The 24,339-nt window shown below is 43.7% G+C and overlaps 1 protein-coding gene across 6 annotated transcripts in view; it reads right to left on the bottom strand.

Annotated features, from left to right (window-relative positions):
- Positions 1-1,757: 1,757 nt before the first annotated feature.
- The window catches only part of LOC143299059 (protein furry-like), a 119,819-nt gene continuing 97,237 nt past the window's right edge, over positions 1,758-24,339 (bottom strand). For all 6 annotated transcript variants that reach the window (XM_076612159.1, XM_076612158.1, XM_076612157.1 and 3 more), the window contains 10 exons: positions 20,403-20,521; positions 18,676-18,892; positions 18,206-18,296; positions 17,509-17,573; positions 16,530-16,628; positions 15,702-15,782; positions 13,732-13,842; positions 7,478-7,677; positions 6,903-7,000; positions 1,758-6,630 (listed from right to left, as the gene is read on the bottom strand). In XM_076612159.1, the coding sequence (XP_076468274.1) occupies positions 6,371-6,630; positions 6,903-7,000; positions 7,478-7,677; positions 13,732-13,842; positions 15,702-15,782; positions 16,530-16,628; positions 17,509-17,573; positions 18,206-18,296; positions 18,676-18,892; positions 20,403-20,521 (1,341 nt within the window). In that variant the 3' untranslated portion in view covers positions 1,758-6,370. The remainder of the gene's footprint in view (positions 6,631-6,902; positions 7,001-7,477; positions 7,678-13,731; positions 13,843-15,701; positions 15,783-16,529; positions 16,629-17,508; positions 17,574-18,205; positions 18,297-18,675; positions 18,893-20,402; positions 20,522-24,339) is intronic.

The following is a 24,339-nucleotide window of genomic DNA, read 5'->3' on the forward strand; positions in this document are numbered from 1 at the left end:
GCCAGTTGGATCATCTCATGAGGAACTGACCCATACGCATTTGCCAGATCAAGCCATACCACGTCAAGGTTCTTTTTCTCTGCCTTTGCTCTTTGGATTGCATCCCAAATCATGTATGATGCAGTGAGTTGTCTATGTCATGGTTTCTCTGATGATCTTCAACAGACTGATGCATGGACCCCATAAAATGTTGTTCCACAGGGTGAATGTGGACATTGCTGCTGTGCAGCAGTCCAGACTGAGAGATGACAGATTTTTCCGTGAGAAACAGTACACCATGTTCTGGTGACTGATTTCTTAAAATTATCTGCTCTACTTGGCTTTTTCTTTTTTCCTCAAGGCCCGGCCAGCACATTTGGTTTATGCGTAGCCATAGATCAGTCATCTGCCTTTTGCCTTTTTTGTTTTTGCTTTTAAAATAATAAAATCTATGCAGATGATGTGTGGCGTATTTGGACCAATCTGCAAGCTTTGACACATCATTCAAACTATTTCAGAATTTCTGCATTGGGTTAAGTGGGTATCATACAAGTCTTGAAGGCCTTGTCTCTTTTATAATTTTTTTTTTTTTTTTCTTTATTGTGGGTGCAGATATTCATCACAGGGAGTGTGGTTGGTTGGTGTGGATACAGCAATCGATGGTGGTGAATGTAAATGAAAATGTTGAGTTTTTGCATTGTTCAGTTTTTACATGAATTTTCCATTGTGCGAAGAAAGAAGACTTAAGATCATCATTAAAAAAAACATATATGAGGGGTTGGAAAATAAACCTTCGATGACAGCAGCTGGGACACACTGTAATCTGAATACAGTGCATCATTTCTTCATAAAAATATAACAACAAAACAAAGCTCACATGAACAGATTTCCTCACATGTATCACATGTCAGCAAGATCAGGGAGACTCAGTGTAGGAGTCCTTTGGCAGTATTAACTCACTCAGTACGGCCAGTCCTCTCTTCTCCTCTCCACAGACCCCTCGGATGTCCAGTGGGTGTCTGAATGACCCAACCTTTAGCTTCCGTCATCAGAATTGTTTGTCAACATTCACCTCTTCAGTATAAGAGCCTTCCGCTTGCAATATTTTGATGATGGTAATTGGGGTGAAACGCTGTTAACGTCGTCTCTTTCGCCGTTCGTATGGAGAGAGTTAATAGGTGAATTTTTTGTTGCACTATTTTGTGTGCTATTTCAGTGCTATCACCCTCATGCCACTCATCCCTAAACCCTCCCCCCCACCCCTCCCACCCCCACCCCTGGGCTCATTCCACTACAGTTCTAGTGCTGGCAGTCCCAATGGAATTTTCAGTTATAGTGAGGATTGTGGCACTCAAAGCCTGGATCCCCCTGAAAATGGTTTATAACTCACGAGTCTTGAAGGTCTTGCAAAGAGACCCAGGCTTTGAGTTTGGCACACTGTCAATGAGTTAAATGAATCTGATGAACAGTTCTTCAATGTGGCACCCCAGTGATCCTTCACAGGGTTGTGATGAAGAAGAAAAAGCGGTAATCACACAATAAATGTGTTTTTCATGTTCCATTTTAATGGTGAAGTGCACTTTTATTTTGTTGACATATTTCTTTGATGCAGATGTTTTATTTATAATAATGATCTCTCTCTCTTGCTGGAATGAGAAGTGGCACTCATGTCATAGATGTGAAGTCCTGACTTCATCACAAACAGAAAGCAGTTGTTTAGTTTATATGATAATTCTCTCTCTCTAACACACACACTTTCTCTCAGAAAACACAAGAAGTGAAAATGCCTGCTAGTTTATTGCACAAATGTTCACAGGACAAAGCATAATGGAAGAAGCACTCTGAAGCAGCAAAGAGATTTACATTACCGGGGAAGAACTTAGCACAATCAATGATCCACTATCCTCTCCAGCTTTACCAATGAGACCACGCATCAGTACACACACAAACACATGTATACACAATACCTCAAGTCAGTCTATGTACACACACTATCTGGAATCATTGTAATACTGTATGCACTGTCTCTTTGTACAGCTACAGTGCTTCAAATTATGATCTTTTCATCATCAAAATTCTGCGCAGTCAACAGAATAAAGTTTGTTTAGATAAATAATGTACTATGATGACATGCATGACCTTCAAAATAACAGACTGCTCTCCCCTCATTCAAGCTCCACCAAAAGAAAACCAAGAAAACTGTCCCCCATGCCCCTTAAACAACAAAAGAACACTCCTACTTTATACAGTTTATATACAAATAACTTGATGAAAATAACACAGGATCGCGTTTCAGTGCAGTCTGTAATTTCATCGCAATAATTCTATTGGTACTGCATTCACTTACTGCCAGTGTTGAACAAACCTGGATCTCACATGACACTGATAGAACCAGCACCTGATGAGCAGCAGACATCATAGTCTGTGGGTTGTGAGCTGAAATCACATCTGTTGACTGTTTCTGCAATTGCTGGCTTTCTAAAGAAATGTTGTGGCATTTAAAGACGAGTATAACTCTGGCTGGCGTTTGTTTTTTTTTAAGTTATAGCATTTAAAGGCAAGTATAACTCTGTTTAAGCTGCTGCGATAATGCAGCAATGAAATATGGCAGATAATAACCTGAAAAATATAGTACATATTTTTTCCATGTATGTGTGTAAACCACATGGACAATAAATTTGTATCCCATTCATGCCCAACAAAACAGGAAAAACCAAATCACATCATTCATGGCAATACATTAACAAAACTTACATGTAGAAAAGGATGTATTGATTTTCTCGCCTGGGGTGAATATCAAGAGTAATTCCATTAAAAAACTTTCTTCTTCTTTTTTTTTAAAGCTGAAATTTTACCTTGGAGCATGACAGAAAAACCCTGGAAATGTTAAAAAAAAGAAAAAAAAAAAAAGAGAAGCAAACACTGGGCTATTCAAAATGGCTAAGAGTCAAGGTGACTGGTCATGGGAAGGACTGATGATAGTTTTACTGTCACAGCTGATAGTATGTCCTCAAGTAGTAGTCTACCACACACCACATTATCACGGTCATAATAATACAGTGACCAGTGATGACCCTATGGTTTGTGTACAGGAATTCCATTCTGAGGTGTGTGTGTGTGTGTGTGTGTGTGTGTGTGTGTGTGTGTGCGCGTGCGCGCGTGTGTGTGTGTGTTTCTGTGTTTTTTTCTTTCTTTTCCTCCAAGCTTCCAGGTGAAATGTGCACATTACATCTGCTGGTGTTGAACTCCTGTGCTGGGTGTGCAAGATCAAATACACATGCTGGAGATCCCATCATCCATGCTATAGTTATCCGAGTAACAGAAAGACAAACATACCCAACATGCAGTAATTCCTAAACTGGAGTATGGCTGCCTACATAATAAAGACAGTCATACACATAACAAGCCACTAAAAAAACAAAAGCCAACATGTGAGTTGCAGCCAACACACACAGAGGAAGAGGGGGGAAAAATGTTGACAAATACCTTTCAGAATGTATTACCCTACTCAGTAATAACAGAAGTATAATGCCAGGATTTTCTGAGAAGTTTGCAATCCCTAGCTTCCCCAGATCACCTGTAAAATGAAAAGGCAGCGTACGTTGTTGAGGAAAGATGAATGATCTATGCCCTGGATAAATGCCACTCACTTAGATCTGAAGATATCAAGAGGGGATGGCACTGGAGGAATGGAATGCTTGTCATGGCCTTCTCTATAAGTCTCCATGGCCAGAACAGCTGTCATTTCTGTCCTTTTCCATCTATTGTTCTTTGTTTTGTTGTTCTTGTTTGTGCACTGGAGTATTTAGAGTCATGGTACCTACAGCAACAAAAACCATGTAACATACTCAAAAGATTTTACAAGCAGTTCTGTGTACTCAAGTGGACACCAAAGACAACACAAAATGGACCCAAGAAACTCTCAGCATGAACTGTGCAGCAAGGAAAAGAAATGATGGCAAACAGATTTTATCTGGTCTCAAAACACACTGCATGTTAATGAAAACGTCCGCTGTCTATTCATGCCGAGTAGAATTAAAATTCAACAAATCAGTTACTTTTCACCCTCTGCACTCCCCCACAAAACAGTTCTTCCTTACAGTGAGGAAAATGAGTGGAGGGCAGAAATAGAGACTCCGTGAAGAGACCAGCAGGAAAGAGGTCACACCATGCAAGTGGACAGTTGTCGAACTGACCAACAGACCGTACCACAGCTGGCATGCACACAGCTGAACACATCAACAGCCATCTTACACAACAGTCAGCCTCATGACTCTTGTCAGACCCAGACTAGCAGCTAGCAGTGCAGTGAATATTTACACTATGGTGCAATGCTTGGCTGATGAGAACAGATATTTACACATTCTACAAGGTAACATGCTCATTTCATATTATGGCAGCTCTTGCAGTTTATATTTTCAAATCAAAAATGATTGTGATGCAATATCTCTAATTACTTGCAATTTTATTTACTTGTTAATTCTTTAAGCAAGTGTGGAAGACCGGTTTTAAGCAAACTTTCTTTGGAGATTCGGAGAAACAGAAAAAGGCAAAATATGTCAAATACAAACTTGAATTATTCTACAAATATAGTAAAAGCACAGCAAAAAATGCTAAACATTTAGGAATGACCAGATTATCAAAGTAAACAAGCTATATGTAGCAAGCGTATCAAATAGCAGTAAACCAACACAAATTTTTTTTAATGTTCAACTGTTACAACTGTAAACAAAATTTCTGTCATGTGTAATGAACTGAGCCACAACTTACTATCCAGTCAGAAGAATGAGATAGTGGTTTATTTGGAGATAAACATGACTGATGATAAGGTGTAACAATGAAACACTGCAAGTCAACACTGTATATTTCTACAATTTGTAACACCCTGCTATACCCCAATATCTAGCACTTAGATGTTACACAAACAAAGATGTGCATGAACACATACATACACAAGCACACGCTCATACCAACACATGTGCAGTTGCAGACAGTGAGAGAAAGAGCACAAAATGCATAACATTACTTAACTGTACAAGTTCTCAAAAAATGTGATTAAAAACACAAATTATGATGATGAGAAGATATTAACAATTATGCAATGCTGTTTTCAGAACTGAGCATTAGAACATCATTACAAAGTAAATACCACTTCCATTCATCCACCTGTAAAATATCTGATTCAATTCCTAAATGTTGTCGGTGGGAGAAAAAATATATATAACTAGATAAATCTTCAATCCTCTCACAAAAATAATTTTAATACCCATTAATTTTGAAACTGCATCACAAATAGTTTAATAGGCCAATGAAAATGTGTGGAAAACAACCACTGAAGGTTCAGACCAGGAGAAGACAGTGATGGACTGTAGGTACACAAAGCTTCTAACCAACATCACAGTATATGTCCTAGTCGAAGTGCACAGCAAGTCTGTCCTCTGTGAGGCGTCACTTTCCTCAAAACTGTGGAGTGGAGTGGGACACAAGCATTATGTAGCAACTATTGCCATGAACTCAAACACTGTGAAATAAAAACACATCAAACACTGTGTCTTCCAAACCCAATTCCAGTGAGGGAAGACCTGACATTTTGTTACAGCTATCATCTGTTTCGTATATATGGTGGTGATAATGACCACAGCATCAGGCCAACTAACAAAAAGATTTTTTTTAAATACGTTTGTATGATCACACATTAAGTTTGTTCAAGAACTGTCAAGCAAAAAAGAAAACAACAACAACAACAAAAAACATTCCTAAAATAAAATCTTAGAACTGACTGACAACACAATATTCCCTTTGTCAAGTTTGTCAAAAAAACAAAAAAAAAAAAAAAAAAAAAAAAAAAATCAACAAACTCAGAAACATGTAGCAAAACAGATGAATACAAACGGAAACAAACCACTAAAGACAACTGTTAGTCATGTGCAAAATACATGTGGAGATTTAGGAATATGACGTAAAAGCAAATACTATGGTCTCACACTCCTTCAAGATAAAGATACAATAATTTACACAGTCAACAAGGTTTCTGAGAAATGTTCAGTCTTGTGACGCACTGTGAAGTGAACAGTGTTTTCCAGGTACTGTGATTCGAAGGCAGCCATCCTGCAATGAACTAAGGTCTACAAAAACCTTGACGTGAGGTACTGAACACTTGTTTGTTGTGATGAGGGTGGAAGGTTTCTGTGTGTCTGTCTTTCTCACTCTCCTTTTCTTTTCTGTTGGCTTTTACTGTGTGTAGATGGATTTTTCGTTGTTTTAAAAAAAATTTTTTATTACATTCCTTTTACTTTCCAGTCTTTTCAATTTACAAAAGAAAAAAATCAGAAAGGAAGAAAGAGCTGAATGACAGTACTAGAGTTCCTACAAGACAGCTGCTGGTTCACAACTACAGCACACTGGAGTCTGACGTCTTGATGACCAGCTGACCACCACGACTGGGCCCGGGGCTCCCCCCACTGCCTCCCCCTCCCCCCTTGTTCCCTCCACCCTCTGCCCCCTCATCCCCTCCACCGCATTCCTTGGTGGCGCTAGCGGCGGCTGAAGCGGTGGCGGCGGCACTGGCATGACTGATGTGATTGTTGATGTCCATCATCTGGGCGTAGAGGTAGCCCAGGTCAATGTCCGCACGGGTCAGCGCGAACAGGCCTGAAACCACACAGAGGGATCAATGTGACACACATGAACACATCTGTGACATGAACATACAGGAAAAACACACACACGCTATCTCCCTTTTGTCACACAAACACACATGCACAATTCAAAACCTCTTCAAAAATACACAGCAAATTGTATCTCTGCATCATCCTGAATTTGGGATTGTGCATACATGTGCAGCTGGAGTGAAGACTGTTCCAGGACGATGGATGAGGACTGATGAGTCATCCAACACAAGCATAAATGTAAAAGAATCTCACCCTGCTTTTTCTCAGCCATGCTACTGCTGTAGATGTTGAGCAAAGTGACGACGTCGTCTTCCGCCGTCATGCCGAAGATGTCGTTTTGCCACATCGACCTGCAGACATTGAACATAACAGAACTATTCACACTGCAAAAAGCATATGAACCTGATTGTTACAAAATGTAAATTAAAAGCATGTCCAACAAGTTCGTAACTTAATCACTTTCCCCAACTACACCCAAGATGGAAAGCTCTGTCAGTTCAGTTTACTATTTCATTTTCACTATCTTGAAATTACCAAATGGAAATAAGTCCAAGTAAAGGTCAGGAACTGTGTAATGCCTAAAACATGTTAAGCTAAACTGCTCATAGCTGAACACTTACAGCACATCTGGCCTCACATTTAAGCAACATTTTATATGATACTACAAATAAAAAATAATACAGAAAAAACCCAACAACTTTGAATACATTACTATTATGATTATGATGATGATGATGATAATTATCATAATCATTTCACAGTGGATGGTATGCGAACGTTTCACTGCTCCATGCGACAGCTGCACAGGGAGTGGAGCAAGCCCTGACCTGAAGGAGCGGAGGATCTGGATGGCCTTGAGCTGCTGCTGGGAGTGGAGGTACTCCGTCAGGCTGGCCACCGCCTCCTCCTTGCTGACCGCCTTGCTGCTGTCCACGTTGAAGGGCGACGCCTGGCCTGACTCCAGCTCTGCCATGGCCTGGCACAGCTCCTGCCGCGCTGCTGTCACCTGCCCCGACATGTCTGTCACCTGCAATCACCGTCATACTGCCATCACCTGCCCTGACATGTCTGTCACCTGCAATCACCGTCATACTGCCATCACCTGCCCTGACATGTCTGTCACCTGCAATCACCGTCATACTGCTGTCACCTGCCCCGACATATCTGTCACCTGCAATCACCATCATACTGCTTTCACCTGCCCTGACAAGTCTGTCACCTGCAATCACCATCATACTGCTGTCACCTGCCCCGACATGTCTGTCACCTGCAATCACAGTCATACTGCCATCACCTGCCCTGACATGTCTGTTACCTGCAATCACCATCATACTGCTGTCACATGCCCTGATATGTCTGCCACCTCCTATCACCGGCACTAGGTCAGGCTGTTTATGACATCACCTGCCCTGATATGTCCGTCACCTGCAGCCACCATCACTACAATGTCAGACAGATATTAACTACACCTGTCCTGGTTTGTCTGTAACCTGCAACCACTGTCACTACAACATCAGATATTGATTACACCTGTACTGGTATGTCCGTCACCTGCAATCACCATCATAATACCTTCACCTGTCCTATGTCCGTCACCTGCAATCACTGTCACTACAATGTCAGGCTGATACTATTTTCACCTGTCTTGGTATGTACGTTCAGTTCAGTTTCTCAAGGAGGAGTCTCTTCGTTCAGACAAATACATACATGCCACACAACATCTGCTAAGCAGATGCCTGGCCAGCAGCATAACCCAACATGCTTAGCCAGGCCTTGAGAGAAGATGACATGTCTGTCACCTGTAATCACCGTCACTACAACATCAGGCTGACACAAACTGCGCTTCGTGCAGGAGTACCAGGTGTGCACGGCGGCGCTGCTGAAGCAAGAGCTGAGCAACACGGACCAGCAGGTCACCTACTCCATGTTCACACAGGCCCACAATGCCACGCAGCGGGTCCAGACCCGGATCCAGACCTACTCCTGGTTCCTCAACGACCTGCACAACTGCTGGTATTGCCTGGGCTTCCTCTGCTACCGGGAGGTGGATTGAGTCTGGGTTTGATTGATTTTTGTGTGTGTGTGTGTGTGTGTGTGTGTGTGTGTGTGTGTGTGTGATTTGTGTGTGTGTGTGTGTGTGTGTGTGTGTGTGTGTGTGTGTGTGTGTGTGTGTGTGCTTAGAGTTGACTTCATCAAGATTTTGCGCCTTATAAATATTATTATTAGTAGTAGTAGTATTTTTATGTATTTATCTTTTTTTTTTTTTTTTTTTTTAATACTATTTATTTATCTATTTATTTTATTTTATTTTATTTTTTATTTATTTATTTTTCAAGGCCTGACTAAGCGCATTGGGTTACGCTGCTGGTCAGGCATCTGCTTGGCAGATGTGGTGTCATCATCATGGCCTGGCTTCGCTGACGAAGATCTAGGAAGGGCGTTGTCCACGTCTGATGCAGGCACGCTCATGGCTGACAAGGCCAATGCGGGAAAAGCAGAGTCGGCCGCAGCGGTTGCAAGGGAAAGTCTGGTCTGGGTTCGCGGCTGCAGCGTCGTGGTTCTTCCTCCTTCTGCGTTTGTCCTCAAGGCTGGCCCTGCGGTTGTTTTCGAAGGAGGAGACAGCTTGGTGGATGGTGCGTCGCCAGGTCTCTCGATCAGCGGCTACTGCGGACCACTGGCGATGGTCAATGTGACAGGCACCGAGAGCTTTCTTCAAGGAGTCTTTGTATCTCTTCTTGGGTGCTCCTCTGTCACGGTGGCCAGTGGACAGTTCGCCATACAGCGCGATCTTGGGCAGGCGGTGGTCCTCCATCCTGGACACGTGCCCTGCCCAACGTAGCTGGGTCTTTAGCAGCACTGCCTCGATGCTGATAGTCTTTGCCTGCTCCAGGACTTCGACATTTGTGATGTAGTCACTCCAGTGGATGCTGAGGATGGTGCGAAGGCAGCGCTGGTGAAAGCGATCAAGCAGTCGTATGTGGTGCCGGTAGGTGACCCAGGTTTCGGAGCCATACAACAGGGTGGGCAGTACAACAGCTCTGTACACGCTGATCTTTGTGTCTTTCTTCAGGTGTTTGTTGTTCCATACTCTCTTGTACAGCCTGCCGAATGCGCTGTTTGCCTTTGCAAGTCTGTTGTCGATCTCCTTGTCGATCTTGGCGTCAGACGAGATGGTGCAGCCTAGGTAGCTGAACTGGTGGACCGACTTCAGCTCTGTCTCACCGATGTTGATGTGAGGAGCGTGGAATTCTTCCCGTGGGGCAGGCTGGTGGAGAACTTCCGTCTTTTTCAGACTGACTTCTAGGCCGAAGAGCTGCGCAGCCTCTGCGAAGCAGGACGTTATACGCTGCAGGGCCGCTTCTGTATGGGCGACGAGGGCAGCATCGTCGGCAAACAGAAGCTCTCTGATGAGTTGCTCCAGTGTCTTGGTGTGGGCCTGTAGCCGCCTCAGGTTGAATAGGCTGCCATCAGTGCGGTATCTGATGAAGATACCGTCGTCGTCGCCAAGATCTTCAGTGGCCTGTTGGAGCATCATGCTGAAGAAGATCGTGAAGAGGGTCGGCGCGAGGACACAACCTTGTTTCACTCCATTTCCAATTGGGAAGGGCTCCGAAAGGTCGTTGCTGTGTCTGACCTGTCCACGCTGTTCCTCATGTAGTTGGATGACCATGCTGAGGAATTTAGGGGGGCATCCTAGACGTTTCATGATCTCCCACAGACCTTTTCTGCTCACGGTGTCGAAAGCTTTCGTGAGATCGACGAATGTCGCATACAGTCCTTTGTTCTGTTCCCGACATTTTTCTTGTAGCTGTCTGAGAACGAAGACCATGTCAGTGGTGCCTCTGTTGGCTCTAAAGCCACACTGACTCTCTGGGAGATGTTCTTCGGCGACAGTAGGCACCAGCCGATTTAGGAGGACTCTGGCGAGGATCTTGCCTGCGATGGAGAGCAGAGTTATCCCCCTGTAGTTGGAGCAGTCCGACTTTTCTCCCTTGTTTTTATACAGGGTGATGATGACTGCGTCACGGAGGTCCTGTGGTAGTTTGCCTTGCTCCCAGCAGCAGACAAAGAGGTTGTGGAGTTTGGAGTGTAGTGCTGAGCCTCCATTCTTCCACGCCTCCGGCGGAATTCCGTCAACCCCTGCTGCCTTGCCACATTTCAGCTGTTCAATGGCCTTGACAGTCTCTTCTAGGGTTGGTAGCTCGTCCAGTTGTAATTTCACTGGCTGTTGTGGGATGCGGAGAATTGCCGAGTCTTGAACCGTGCGGTTGGCGCTGAAGAGGGCCTGGAAATGTTCCGACCACCTGTTCAGGATCGACGTCTTGTCTGTGAAGAGCGCCTGGCTGTCTGCGCTGCGCAAAGGACTCTGGACCTGGTATGAGGGACCGTATACCGCCTTCAAGGCTTCGTATAAGCCCCGGTAGTCACCAGTGTCTGCACAAAGCTGAGCCCTCTCTGCCAGGTTGGTCCACCACCCATTTTGAATCTCACGAAGCTTGCGCTGGAGGTTGCTGCATATGAGCCGGAAGGTTGCTTTCTTCACCGGACAAGACGGTTGTGCAAGGTGAGCCTGGTGGGCTGATCTCTTCTTCGCCAGCAATTCTTGGATCTCCTGGTTGTTTTCGTCAAACCAGTCCTTGTTCTTTTTCGACGAGAACCCTAGGACTTCTTCAGAGGACTGCAGGATGGCTGATTTCAGCTGTGCCCATAGTGCTTCTGGAGAGGGGTCTGTGGGGCAACTGGGGTCTTGGAGGCAATGGGGTCTTCAAGTTTGTCCTGAAGCTTCGCCTGGAATTCAGCTTTCACTTCAGCTGACTGAAAGTTGCCGACCTGGAATTTCTTCCTAGGAGCTCCTCCTTTCTTTGGTTTGGGCTTGAAGTGGAGCCTGAGCTTGCTGCGGACGAGGCGGTGGTCAGTATGACACTCCGCGCTGGGCATCACTCGGGTGTGTAGGACGTCTCGTACGTCTCTCTGGCGCATCAGGATGTAATCAATGAGGTGCCAATGTTTGGACCGAGGATGCATCCACGTTGTCTTCAGGCTGTCCTTCTGCTGGAAAATGGTGTTGGTGATGGTAAATTGCTGTTCTGCACAGAACTCGAGAAGAAGGCGCCCATTGTCGTTGCAATTACCAAGGACTCCTTTCCAGGCTTCTGAATCTTGGCCAACTCTGGCATTGAAGTCGCCAAGGATGATGACCTTGTCATCAGCAGGGGTGTTCTGAACGAGGTTGCGCAGATCAGTGTAAAACTTGACCTTTTCTGTGGGGTCCGCTTGGAGGGTTGGAGCGTACACGCTGAACAGAGTGGCATGCTGTTTGTTCCGTAGTGGGAGGCGCATGGACATAATTCGGTCTGAGTGTCCTGTTGGCAGGTTTTCAAGCTTGGAGGCAATGGTGCTCCTGACCATAAAGCCTACGCCATAAAGGCGTCTCTCGGTCTCTGGCTTGCCTGACCAGTAGAGGGTGTACCCAGCGCCGTGTTCCTGGAGGCTGCCTTCCCCTGCAAAGCGGACTTCGCTGACGGCAGCAATGTCAATGTTCAGTCTCTGAAGTTCGTGTGCGACTAGAGCGGAACGCCTTTCTGGGTGGTTGCTGTCTGCAGAGTCACGCATGGTTCGGATGTTCCAGCATGCTACCTTTAGTCCTTTTGCACCTAATTGTGAGGCAGGTGCCGGCCTTTTCTTCTCTATTGTTGTTCGACCGCGTTTAGAGATGCCCGTTGACCGCGGCTAGCCAACTGGGGGGTATGGAGATGAGCATTTGTTTGGACCACCTTTTCTAGGCCCCTCTCCGTGTGGAGCAAGCAGTGCTGTCCCTAGAAAAGGCTGCTTGGTCGTTCAGGGTGCTGCCGAGTGATGCTGTCACCTCCGGGTCAACAATCAGGCGACCAATATCCTGAACCGCCTGCATGCAGGATTGGAACTGCGGCTTCCAGTGACATCTTCCATCTGCCGTTTTCGCCCCTTTCCCATCGCTGCAGGACTTGGAATAGTTGGTGGCGCGGACGTGGACATGTCCTTCAAGCCTGCGCAATGGAATTTTTAGGTGGAGTGCAGTGTGCGCAGTACTGGCCCCACCCTTTACACCCGTGGTTCATCTGCCATAGCCTAGCAAGCTGGGACGGTGACAGTGAGGTCCTCAGGTCGTAGGTTTTATATCAGACTGTCCTTGTCCTAGCCTCTGGCTCAAAAACCTTCCTCGGAGGCACGGGGGCGCGGCTACTGAAAGTCGGGACATGGCCATGGACCCAGGGTCAATGCATGTCGAGACTGTCCTGCATTCCTTAGCACTTCATGGGTTTTACTTCAGACTTTTCCTTGTCTTAGATGGACTGCCTTCCCAGGCTGTCGAGCTCCATCTGCCCACATGTGACAGGTAGCACAGGGTTACATGGTACCTGTGGCAGGTAGAGACCTGACCTGACAGATGTGGTGTAGCGTATATGGATTTGACCGAACGCAGTGACGCCTCCTTGAGCTAAAGATACTGATACTGATACTGACACAAACTTCTTGCATCATGTCCTGCACCCACACACCACTGTGGAGTACTTTCCTGCTTGCTTAAAACCCAGCTGACCAAGCTGGGTCATATCTAGGCTGAAAAACTGTAACCACCAATCCAATAGAACCTGAAGGAAAACAAACAAACAAACAAAGCAAAAACAATGGAGGGGGGTTGGGGGGGGGGGGGGAGAAAATCAGGAACAAGCACAGTCATATTCATGCACATAAACCTACATCATGCCTCTGACATTCATCATTCCGTCAACTGTTCAACAAAGGATTGAAAAAACATAACCTTACCAACAACACTTTTATACATAATTAACAAAATTATATAAAATATGCATACAAAGCAAAAAAATAGCCAATCAGAAAAGACAGATATAACTGTCTGCGACATAATACTCCAACATCTACCACAAGTCACCACAGCTGCTCTGCTCTACAAAAGTAATAATTACTAATATACTACTACTCCCACATGCTGTGTATTGACCGATGAGTAATTTTTCAAAGAAAATCAAGACAGATGTACTGACTGACTGACACCCACACTGCCTAAGCAGAACACTACCTGAGCAAAGGAGGTCACTGTTTGGAAGACTTCCAGCAGCTTGAGGTAGGACTCGAACAGCAACACCAGCTGGAAGATCAACTTGTAGAGTCGTCGACACACGTCCAGTTTCTGGCAGACAGCACACAGCAGTACACAGAGTTTAACAGGCCTGTCATGTCCGCACTGCTGAAGGAATTTCTATCACACTCCAAATATGAGATTATACACAAAGCTCTCAATTTTTTTTATGTGTTCTGTACGATAGTAAGCTTTCATGCCCTCCAAAATGGAGTATGGCTACCAAAATAGTGGTGTGAAAATGGTCATACATGTAAAAACTCACTTGCACATATGACTGAACATGGGAGTTGCAGCCCACATTCAAAGAAGTAGAAGAAGTGTTCATGTCAGTACTGCGAAAGTCATTCTGTTAATTTCTTGACATGAAATCAAACATGAAACCCTAATTTTTGTATTGTATTATTCACAGTAATAAGCAATCACTCTTGTGAGAAAAACCCACTGATCAAGGCATAAGAACATGTCAATATCACACACAACAGATATGAACACTGGACACACACAAGGAGACATGAACACTGGACACACAGAGAGATATGAACACTGGACACAGAGAGATATGAACACTGGACACACACAGGGAGACATGAACACTGGACACACAGAGAGATATGAACACTGGACACAGACAGATATGAACACTGGACACACACAGGGAGATGTGAACACTGGACACAAACAGAGACATGAACACTGGACACACACAGGGAGATATGAACACTGGACACACACACAGAGGGAGACACGAACACTGGACACACACACAGAGGGAGACACGAACACTGGACACACACACAGAGGGAGACACGAACACTGGACACACACACACACAGGGAGACATGAACACTGGACACACACACACACACAGGGAGACATGAACACTGGACACACACACACACACACACAGGGAGACATGAACACTGGACACACACACAGAGGGAGACATGAACACTGGACACACACACACACACACACAGGGAGACACGAACACTGGACACACACACACACAGGGAGACATGAACACTGGACACACACACACACAGGGAGACATGAACACTGGACACACACACACACAGGGAGACATGAACACTGGACACACACACACAGGGAGACATGAACACTGGACACACACACACAGGGAGACACGAACACTGGACACACACACACACAGGGAGACATGAACACTGGACACACACACACACACACAGGGAGACATGAACACTGGACACACACACACACACACAGGGAGACATGAACACTGGACACACACACACAGGGAGACATGAACACTGGACACACACAGGGAGACATGAACACAGGACACACACAGGGAGACATGAACACTGGACACACACACACACACAGGGAGACATGAACACTGGACACACACACACACACAGGGAGACATGAACACTGGACACACACACACACACAGGGAGACATGAACACTGGACACACACACACACACACACACACAGGGAGACATGAACACAGGACACACACACACAGGGAGACATGAACACAGGACACACACAGGGAGACATGAACACTGGACACACACACACACAGGGAGACATGAACACTGGACACACACACACACACACACACAGGGAGACATGAACACTGGACACACACACACAGGGAGACACGAACACAGGACACACACACACAGGGAGACATGAACACTGGACACACACACACACACACAGGGAGACATGAACACTGGACACACACACACACACACACAGGGAGACATGAACACAGGACACACACAGAGGGACACATGAACACTGGAAACACACACACACCAGGAGACACGAACACTGGACACACACACACACAGGGACACATGAACACAGGACACACACACACAGGGAGACACAAACACTGGACACACTGGCAGATACCTGGTCATCAGCCAGCAGAGGCATGGTGCCCCCGTCTCCCAGTGACTGCTGCTTGATGGTGGACTTGAGCAACTCCAGACTCTGCAACACCAACACACTGTTTGACATTTCACATTGTTGCTGATGTGCACAAGGCTATATTAGGACTGTTCAACAACAACAAAAGGAAAAGAAAAAAAAAAGTCCTACCATTTTAAACACAAAACTGTCACATCTGAAAAAAAACAACCCAAAAAACCAAAAAAGAAACCTGCAAACACACACACAATTTAAAAAAAAACTATCTAGGTGAATCCTGCATTTTTTGAATGGGCAAACATATGAAACGATGAACTTCTTGGATACTTTGTCAAGTGAGACTTATCTCTGAAATATCTGTCCGTAGAATTATGCTTTGAGCTAAAATGTCTATGATTCCATCTGCCTCTTTTACATCACATTTTATTTTTTGTTTTAATAATTTTATACTGAATAGAATAAAGTCTGAAAAAAAGGATTAATTACTCAACATAACAAAAGATTTGAAATAAAACAGATCTGATTAAGTACAATCTGAAAACTTTTTTCTCTTTGTAAATCATTCACTGAACACAACAAATGAGAGAGTGTCCAACATTCAGTCTTGCAAATTCATTCCAGAGATATTTTTTTATCTTCCTCTGATTGGCTTTACACATGTATGCAGTCACTTGTTCTGCACACTCACACACACACATACATCACACACACACACACACACACACTCACACAAACACACACACACAAAGGGGTGTGAGTTAGGGGACAGGTGTATGGGTGTTGAGAGCAGAGTGTCATGACAGCACCGACCTGTTCGGCCTGGTCTTTGCGCATGCTGTAGGTCTCCACACACTCCTGGATCTCCAGCACACAGAACCTGTGTCGCTCTAGTACTTTGCCCCCTGTCAGCTGCACACACATAAACACACATAATATATATATATATATATATATATATGTTATGCATGTCTTAAAATGAAAAAACAAGAGAGGCAAGGCCTTGAAGACTCACTTGTGATAAATTAAGTCCCTTAGCATTAATTACAGAGTAATTTCCCTTTTTTACTATCTGCACCAAAATGTTTGCAAAATAAATAAAAATTCCATGCTTAGCAAAAGAAGTTCCTGTTTGAACAAAAAATGATAATAATGACTCCTCTTGTTGTGTCAGAATAAGAGGTCAAAGTACCAAGTCTAGAGAATACAAAAAATTATTTTTTTTGTGCCCATCCCAGAGGTGCAATATTGTTTTAAACAAGATGACTGGAAAGAACTGAATTTTTCCTATTTTTATGCCAAATTTGGTGTCAACTGACAAAGTATTTGCAGAGAAAATGTCAATGTTAAAGTTTACCATGGACACACAGACACACGGACACACACACACACACAGACAACCGAACACCAGGGTTAAAACATAGACTCACTTTGTTTACACAAGTGAGTCAAAAATGTTTAATTTAAAAACTGAGCAAAGCTACCCCTTACTGCTTGCACCAGTGTAACAGCATATGATGCCCACAATGACTTTTTCATCACATGGTAGCTCAGTGAGGGTCTCTGAAAAAGATCTCTAAAAGGACATTACACCTGCTATTTACTGACCAGTGCTTCACGTCATTTTACACCTTCAGTTTCCTCTTGCTGATGACTGCGTCAAGACAAGGCAAGACAGGTCAGGACAAGACAAGACATGTATTTTTGTCATAAACATAGAGACTGTAATGAGCAAGGAGGAAGAAACGAAGATCATGAATAGTGCGACAGACAGAAGACCACAGCCACTCACAATGTCTGCCTCCAGGTAGATGAAGGGACACTCCATCTGTTTGTGGATCAGGTCCAACACCTGCAGTGCAAACAGTTAAGGACAACAAACAGCCCGATGTCTGAGCAAAGCCTTTGCAATGGTCAATCTCTTCACCCCCCCCCCCCCCCCCCCACCAAAAAAAAAAAAAAAAAAAAAAAAAAATCAAGAAGAATACACACCATACATGAACTAGATCTGACACATAAGCAGCAAAAGAGAATGATCACAAACATCAAATATAACACACACTCACACACACACATACACACTCATGCACAGACACAGATGCACACAAACATCCGCACACACAGTGACACACACATGCACATGTATGTTTGATAATCAGTCGTGTCAACGATGACCACAAGAACAGCAGAGGAGGCATCTGCTGTCCTGACTATCTGGGGCTAGAATTTGATTATAGTGGACAGTGTCTTGCCCAAGTTACATCCCCACTCTCTCGGCCAAGAGGGTTTTAGGACAGTCAGCGTTGGGATGGTTCCCAAAGGCCAACTACCCCCAAGGCTGCAGCACTGAGCCACACATGCACATATGCACACTAACTTCTGTACACACACACACACACACACACACTGAATCTCAGGCACCAAACAACAAAAGCCAGAGTCAGAAAACAGAGAAACAATGCAGGTTCTGCAGTGCAGAGGAAGGATATGGAAGTGAGAGGCGATGGTTTTCAGGCTGTCTGTTTTGGACAGGTAATAAGAGGCTTCCTTGGTCATCACTGTCAGCCGTTTGCGGAACTCCTGAAACACACACACACACACACACATACACATTCTGTCTCTGTGTCTCACTCTCTTACATTTTAGTTTCTACACTGAACAATGCAATTAAGCATGTTTACGTGGAAATGTGCTACATAAATAAAACTATCATTATTAATATCATTCTTCTCGTTCTTCTTCTTATCAGCATTATCATTATCAACATCATTATTATTATCATCATTATCATAAATAGCGTTATTATTCTTATCATCATCATCATCATCATCAATACCATTATTTTTCTTATCATCATCGTGATCACCATTATCATAAATATCATTACTATTCTTATAACAATCATCATCATCATCATCACTATCACCATGATGACGATGACCATCCAGGGGCACCTCACCCTGTAGAGGCGAGGGAAGAGCTGACAAGTGCGGATGGCGTGCTGCACGGAGGCCTCGGCCATGACCTTGGCCACGTGGGCCTTCCACACCTCCTCCACCTCGTCCCCCTGCAGACACAGGCTCAGCGCCCACGCCTGGCCCAGCAGCCCCGCCCCCGTCATGCTGCTGTTCAGCTCGCTGTTGTCCGGCTCGCTGGGGTTCGAGTACAGGCTGTGACTGCACGCCACACACACACACACACACACACACACACGCATTCACAAATTCACCAGGAAACATGGAATGAAGCCTTCCCAGGACCGAACACGCTGAGGGGAGTTTGTCTTGTACTCTCCATTTAGCACTTACAGCCTATTACATGGGGAGTTTTGTGCCATACAATTACAATAATATCATAATTATCATTATCATCATCATTATTATTCTTATTATCATTATTATTATTATCATAATTATTTTTACTATCATTATTACCAAATACACTTACCTACACTGATTGATCTGCCTATATTGCATCAGTATGACATGGTAGAGCACATGACACCAAAAACTTTTTTTTCTGGATAAGTTTTTAGCATTTACATAACATGTACAAGCAAAAAGAAATAAACTTACAGTATATACACGATCGAAAGGAACAAACAAAACCATTGTCTGTTTTTTCTAATTTGTGCTCACAAACCCAGTAACTATGTAAGTGTGTCAACAAAGCTGAGGGCAACAAGCTATCATTACTCAGTGATCAATGACCAAGTTCTTTTTTTTTTCAACTGAAAATTACAAAACAAAACTATCCAAGTATTCAAGTGTGTCAGCACTAACAAAGTTCGTGTGTTATTATCGGCAGTCACTACTTTAAAGTTCATGTGTTATTATCGGCAGTCACTACTTTAAAGTTCGTGTGTTATCGGCAGTCACTACTTTAAAGTTCGTGTGTTATTATCGGCAGTCACTACTTTAAAGTTCGTGTGTTATTATCGGCAGTCACTACTTTAAAGTTCGTGTGTTATTATCGGCAGTCACTACATCAGAGTTCATGTGCTATCATCAGCAATCACTACATAAGAGTTCAAGTGTTATTAGCGGCAGTCACTACATTAAAGTTCATGAGTTATTATCGGCAGTCACTACATTAAAATTCATGTGTTATTAACGGCAGTCACTACATTAAAGTCCATGTGTTATTAGCGGCAGTTACTACATTAAAGTCCATGTGTTGTTATCAGCAGTCACTACATTAAAGTCCATGTGTTATTAGCGGCAGTCACTACATTAAAGTTCATGTGTTGTTATCAGCAGTCACTACATTAAAGTTCATGTGTTGTTAATGGCAGTCACTACATTAAAGTTCATGTGTTGTTAATGGCAGTCACTACATTAAAGTTCATGTGTCATTATCAGCTGTCACTACATTAAAGTTCATGTGTTGTTAATGGCAGTCACTACATTAAAGCTCATGTGTCATTGTTGGCTGTCACTACATTAAATTTCATGTGTTGTTATCAGCAGTCACTACATTAAAGTTCATGTGTTACTATCAGCTGTCACTAAATCATAACAAAATCAAACTGTTTATGGAACAAGATCCACAGACCTGCTCCTCACACAAACAGCAATCTCTTGACGTCCACAGAACAGTGTCTGGGAACAAGTGTAGATGCACTCCAACACACACATAACAGCCAACACTATGAGAAGAGAACAGGGAGAAACACCCAACACGTACGTGGAGGCGGTGAGGGGGCTGGAGCGTCGTCGTTCCAGACTGGGATTCTGAACCACAATGGAGCTGGAGGCCGCCAGGTCGTCAGGGACCTCCTGACTGTCGTCCACTGAGCTCTGCGACTGGGACAACACACAGCACACATTACACAGCACTGTGACAACACAACACACAAATTACACAGCACTGTGACTGGGACAACACAACACACATTACACAGCACTGTGACTGGGACAACACACAGCACACATCACACAGTATTGCAACTGGGAGAACACACACCACACATCACACAGTATTGCGACTGGGACAACACACAGCACACATCACACAGTATTGCGACTGGGACAACACACAGCACACATTACACAGTACTGCGACTGGGACAACACACAGCACACATCACACAGTATTGCGACTGGGACAACACACAGCACACATCACACAGTATTGTGACTGGGACAACACACAGCACACATTACACAGTACTGCGACTGGGACAACACACAGCACACATCACACAGTATTGCGACTGGGACAACACACAGCACACATCACACAGTATTGTGACTGGGACAACACACAGCACACATTACACAGTACTATGACTGGGACAACACACAGCACACATCACACAGTACTATGACTGGGGCAACACACAGCACACATTACACAGTACTGTGACAACACACAGCACACATTACACAGTACTGTGACTGGGACAACACACAGCACACATTACACAGTACTATGACTGGGACAACACACAGCACACATTACACAGTACTATGACTGGGACAACACACAGCACACATTACACAGTACTATGACTGGGACAACACACAGCACACATCACACAGTATTGCGACTGGGAAAACACACAGTACACATCACACAGTATTGCGACTGGGACAACACACAGCACACATCACACAGTACTGCGACTGGGACAACACATAGCACACATTACACAGTATTGCGACTGGGACAACACACAGCACACATTACACAGTACTGCGACTGGGACAACACACAGCACACAGTATTGTGACTGGGACAACACACAGCACACATCACACAGTATTGTGACTGGGACAACACACAGCACACATCACACAGTATTGCGACTGGGAGAACACACACCACACATTACACAGTATTGCGACTGGGACAACACACAGCACACATTACACAGTACTATGACTGGGACAACACACAACACACATTACACAGTACTATGACTGGGACAACACACAGCACACATTACACAGTACTATGACTGGGACAACACACAACACACATTACACAGTACTGTGACTGGGACAACACACAACACACATTACACAGTACTATGACTGGGACAACACACAACACACATTACACAGTACTATGACTGGGGCAACACACAGCACACATTACACAGTACTATGACTGGGACAACACACAGCACACATTACACAGTACTATGACTGGGGCAACACACAGCACACATTACACAGTACTATGACTGGGACAACACACAGCACACATTACACAGTACTATGACTGGGACAACACACAGCACACATTACACAGTACTGTGACTGGGACAACACACAACACACATTACACAGTACTGTGACTGGGACAATACACAACACACATTACACAGTATTGCGACTGGGACAACACACAGCACACAACTTACAGTACTGCAACTGGAAGAACACACAATACACAACTTTCAGTACTGTGACTGTGAGAACACACAACACACAATACACAACTTTCAGTACTGTGACTGTGAGAACACAAAACACAACTTTCAGTACTGTGACTGTGAGAACACAAAACACAATACACAACTTTCAGTACTGTGACTGTGAGAACACAAAACACACAATACACAACTTTCAGTACTGTGACTGTGAGAACACAAAACACAATACACAACTTTCAGTACTGTGACTGTGAGAACACAAAACACAATACACAACTTTCAGTACTGTGACTAGGAGAACACAAAACACACAATACACAACTTTCAGTACTGTGACTGTGAGAACACAAAACACACAACTTTCAGTACTGCGACTGTGAGAACACAAAACACAATACACAACTTTCAGTACTGTGACTGTGAGAACACAAAACACACAACTTTCAGTACTGTGACTGTGAGAACACAAAACACACAATACACAACTTTCAGTACTGTGACTGTGAGAACACAAAACACAATACACAACTTTCAGTACTGTGACTGTGAGAACACAAAACACAATACACAACTTTCAGTACTGTGACTGTGAGAACACAAAACACACAATACACAACTTTCAGTACTGTGACTAGGAGAACACAAAACACACAATACACAACTTTCAGTACTGTGACTAGGAGAACACAAAACACACAACTTTCAGTACTGTGACTGTGAGAACACACAACACACAATACACAACTTTCAGTACTGTGACTGTGAGAACACAAAACACAATACACAACTTTCAGTACCATGACAGTGAGAACACAAAACACACAATACACAACTTTCAGTACTGTGACTAGGAGAACACAAAACACACAATACACAACTTTCAGTACTGTGACTAGGAGAACACACAATACACAACTTTCAGTACTGTGACTAGGAGAACACAAAACACACAATACACAACTTTCAGTACTGTGACTGTGAGAACACAAAACACACAATACACAACTTTCAGTACTGTGACTGTGAGAACACAAAACACAACTTTCAGTACTGTGACTAGGAGAACACAAAACACACAATACACAACTTTCAGTACTGTGACTAGGAGAACACAAAACACACAATACACAACTTTCAGTACTGTGACTGTGAGAACACACAATACACAACTTTCAGTACTGTGACTAGGAGAACACAAAACACACAATACACAACTTTCAGTACTGTGACTAGGAGAACACAAAACACACAATACACAACTTTCAGTACTGTGACTGTGAGAACACACAATACACAACTTTCAGTACTGTGACTGTGAGAACACAAAACACAACTTTCAGTACTGTGACTGTGAGAACACAAAACACAACTTTCAGTACTGTGACTGTGAGGAGAACACACAACACACAACACTCTGACTGAGAAAAGACACACACATTACACCTGCACAACAAAGAGTGTCATCAAGCTGCAGATAATACACTTATGTAAGAAAAAACATTCTGATTTGAATCATGTCACATCAAATCTTCTCATACTGAAGCTTTTTTTTTTCCTTCTTGAAATTTTTCCATTTAAAAATTAGACACTCTTTCAGGATACCAAGACAATTTGACTCCTACTGGCAACAAAAATCTGACACTTCCAAAATACCTGTAACAGTTCACGTGTCCACAAAAAAAAAAAAAAGAAGAAGAAAAAGAAAACGGAACAAATAGTCCACAACAACAACAATTAAAAAAACATGGTCACAAATAAACCATTGCCTGGATAAGCTAAGGAGAACTTTATCACCTCAGTAATGGACATGACAACATGTGCAGCAAAATAAAGGTAGACTCAACAGAACGATGTTTGACTCTTGAGTTTATATGTCCATTCTTTCTCACTACAGACATTCATCGTTCCTATATTCTATGTGGGTGATTATTTACTCACTCCCTTTACAATTCATACAACTGTACTGACTTCTTTTAGCTCATGTCTGAACATTATTGCTCACAAATATTTTCCACTTGAAAAATCGCTTGGTGTGAAAGCACTTTGATTTGCCTCTGCACAAGATTCAGCGCTAAATAAATACTATCATTATTATCATTCTTACTTTGCACTAACATGAAGCCTGTCTGTGTGTTCTTCAGTTTAACATCTATCAACATACTGTGATTTTAGACAAACCCTGCTGTATCTGCTTATCCATTACAATGCTCATTACCTTGAAAAAAAAAGGCTGATTGCCTA

Source organism: Babylonia areolata, chromosome 24, assembly GCF_041734735.1.
Source record: "Babylonia areolata isolate BAREFJ2019XMU chromosome 24, ASM4173473v1, whole genome shotgun sequence".
Lineage (NCBI taxonomy): Eukaryota > Metazoa > Mollusca > Gastropoda > Neogastropoda > Buccinidae > Babylonia > Babylonia areolata.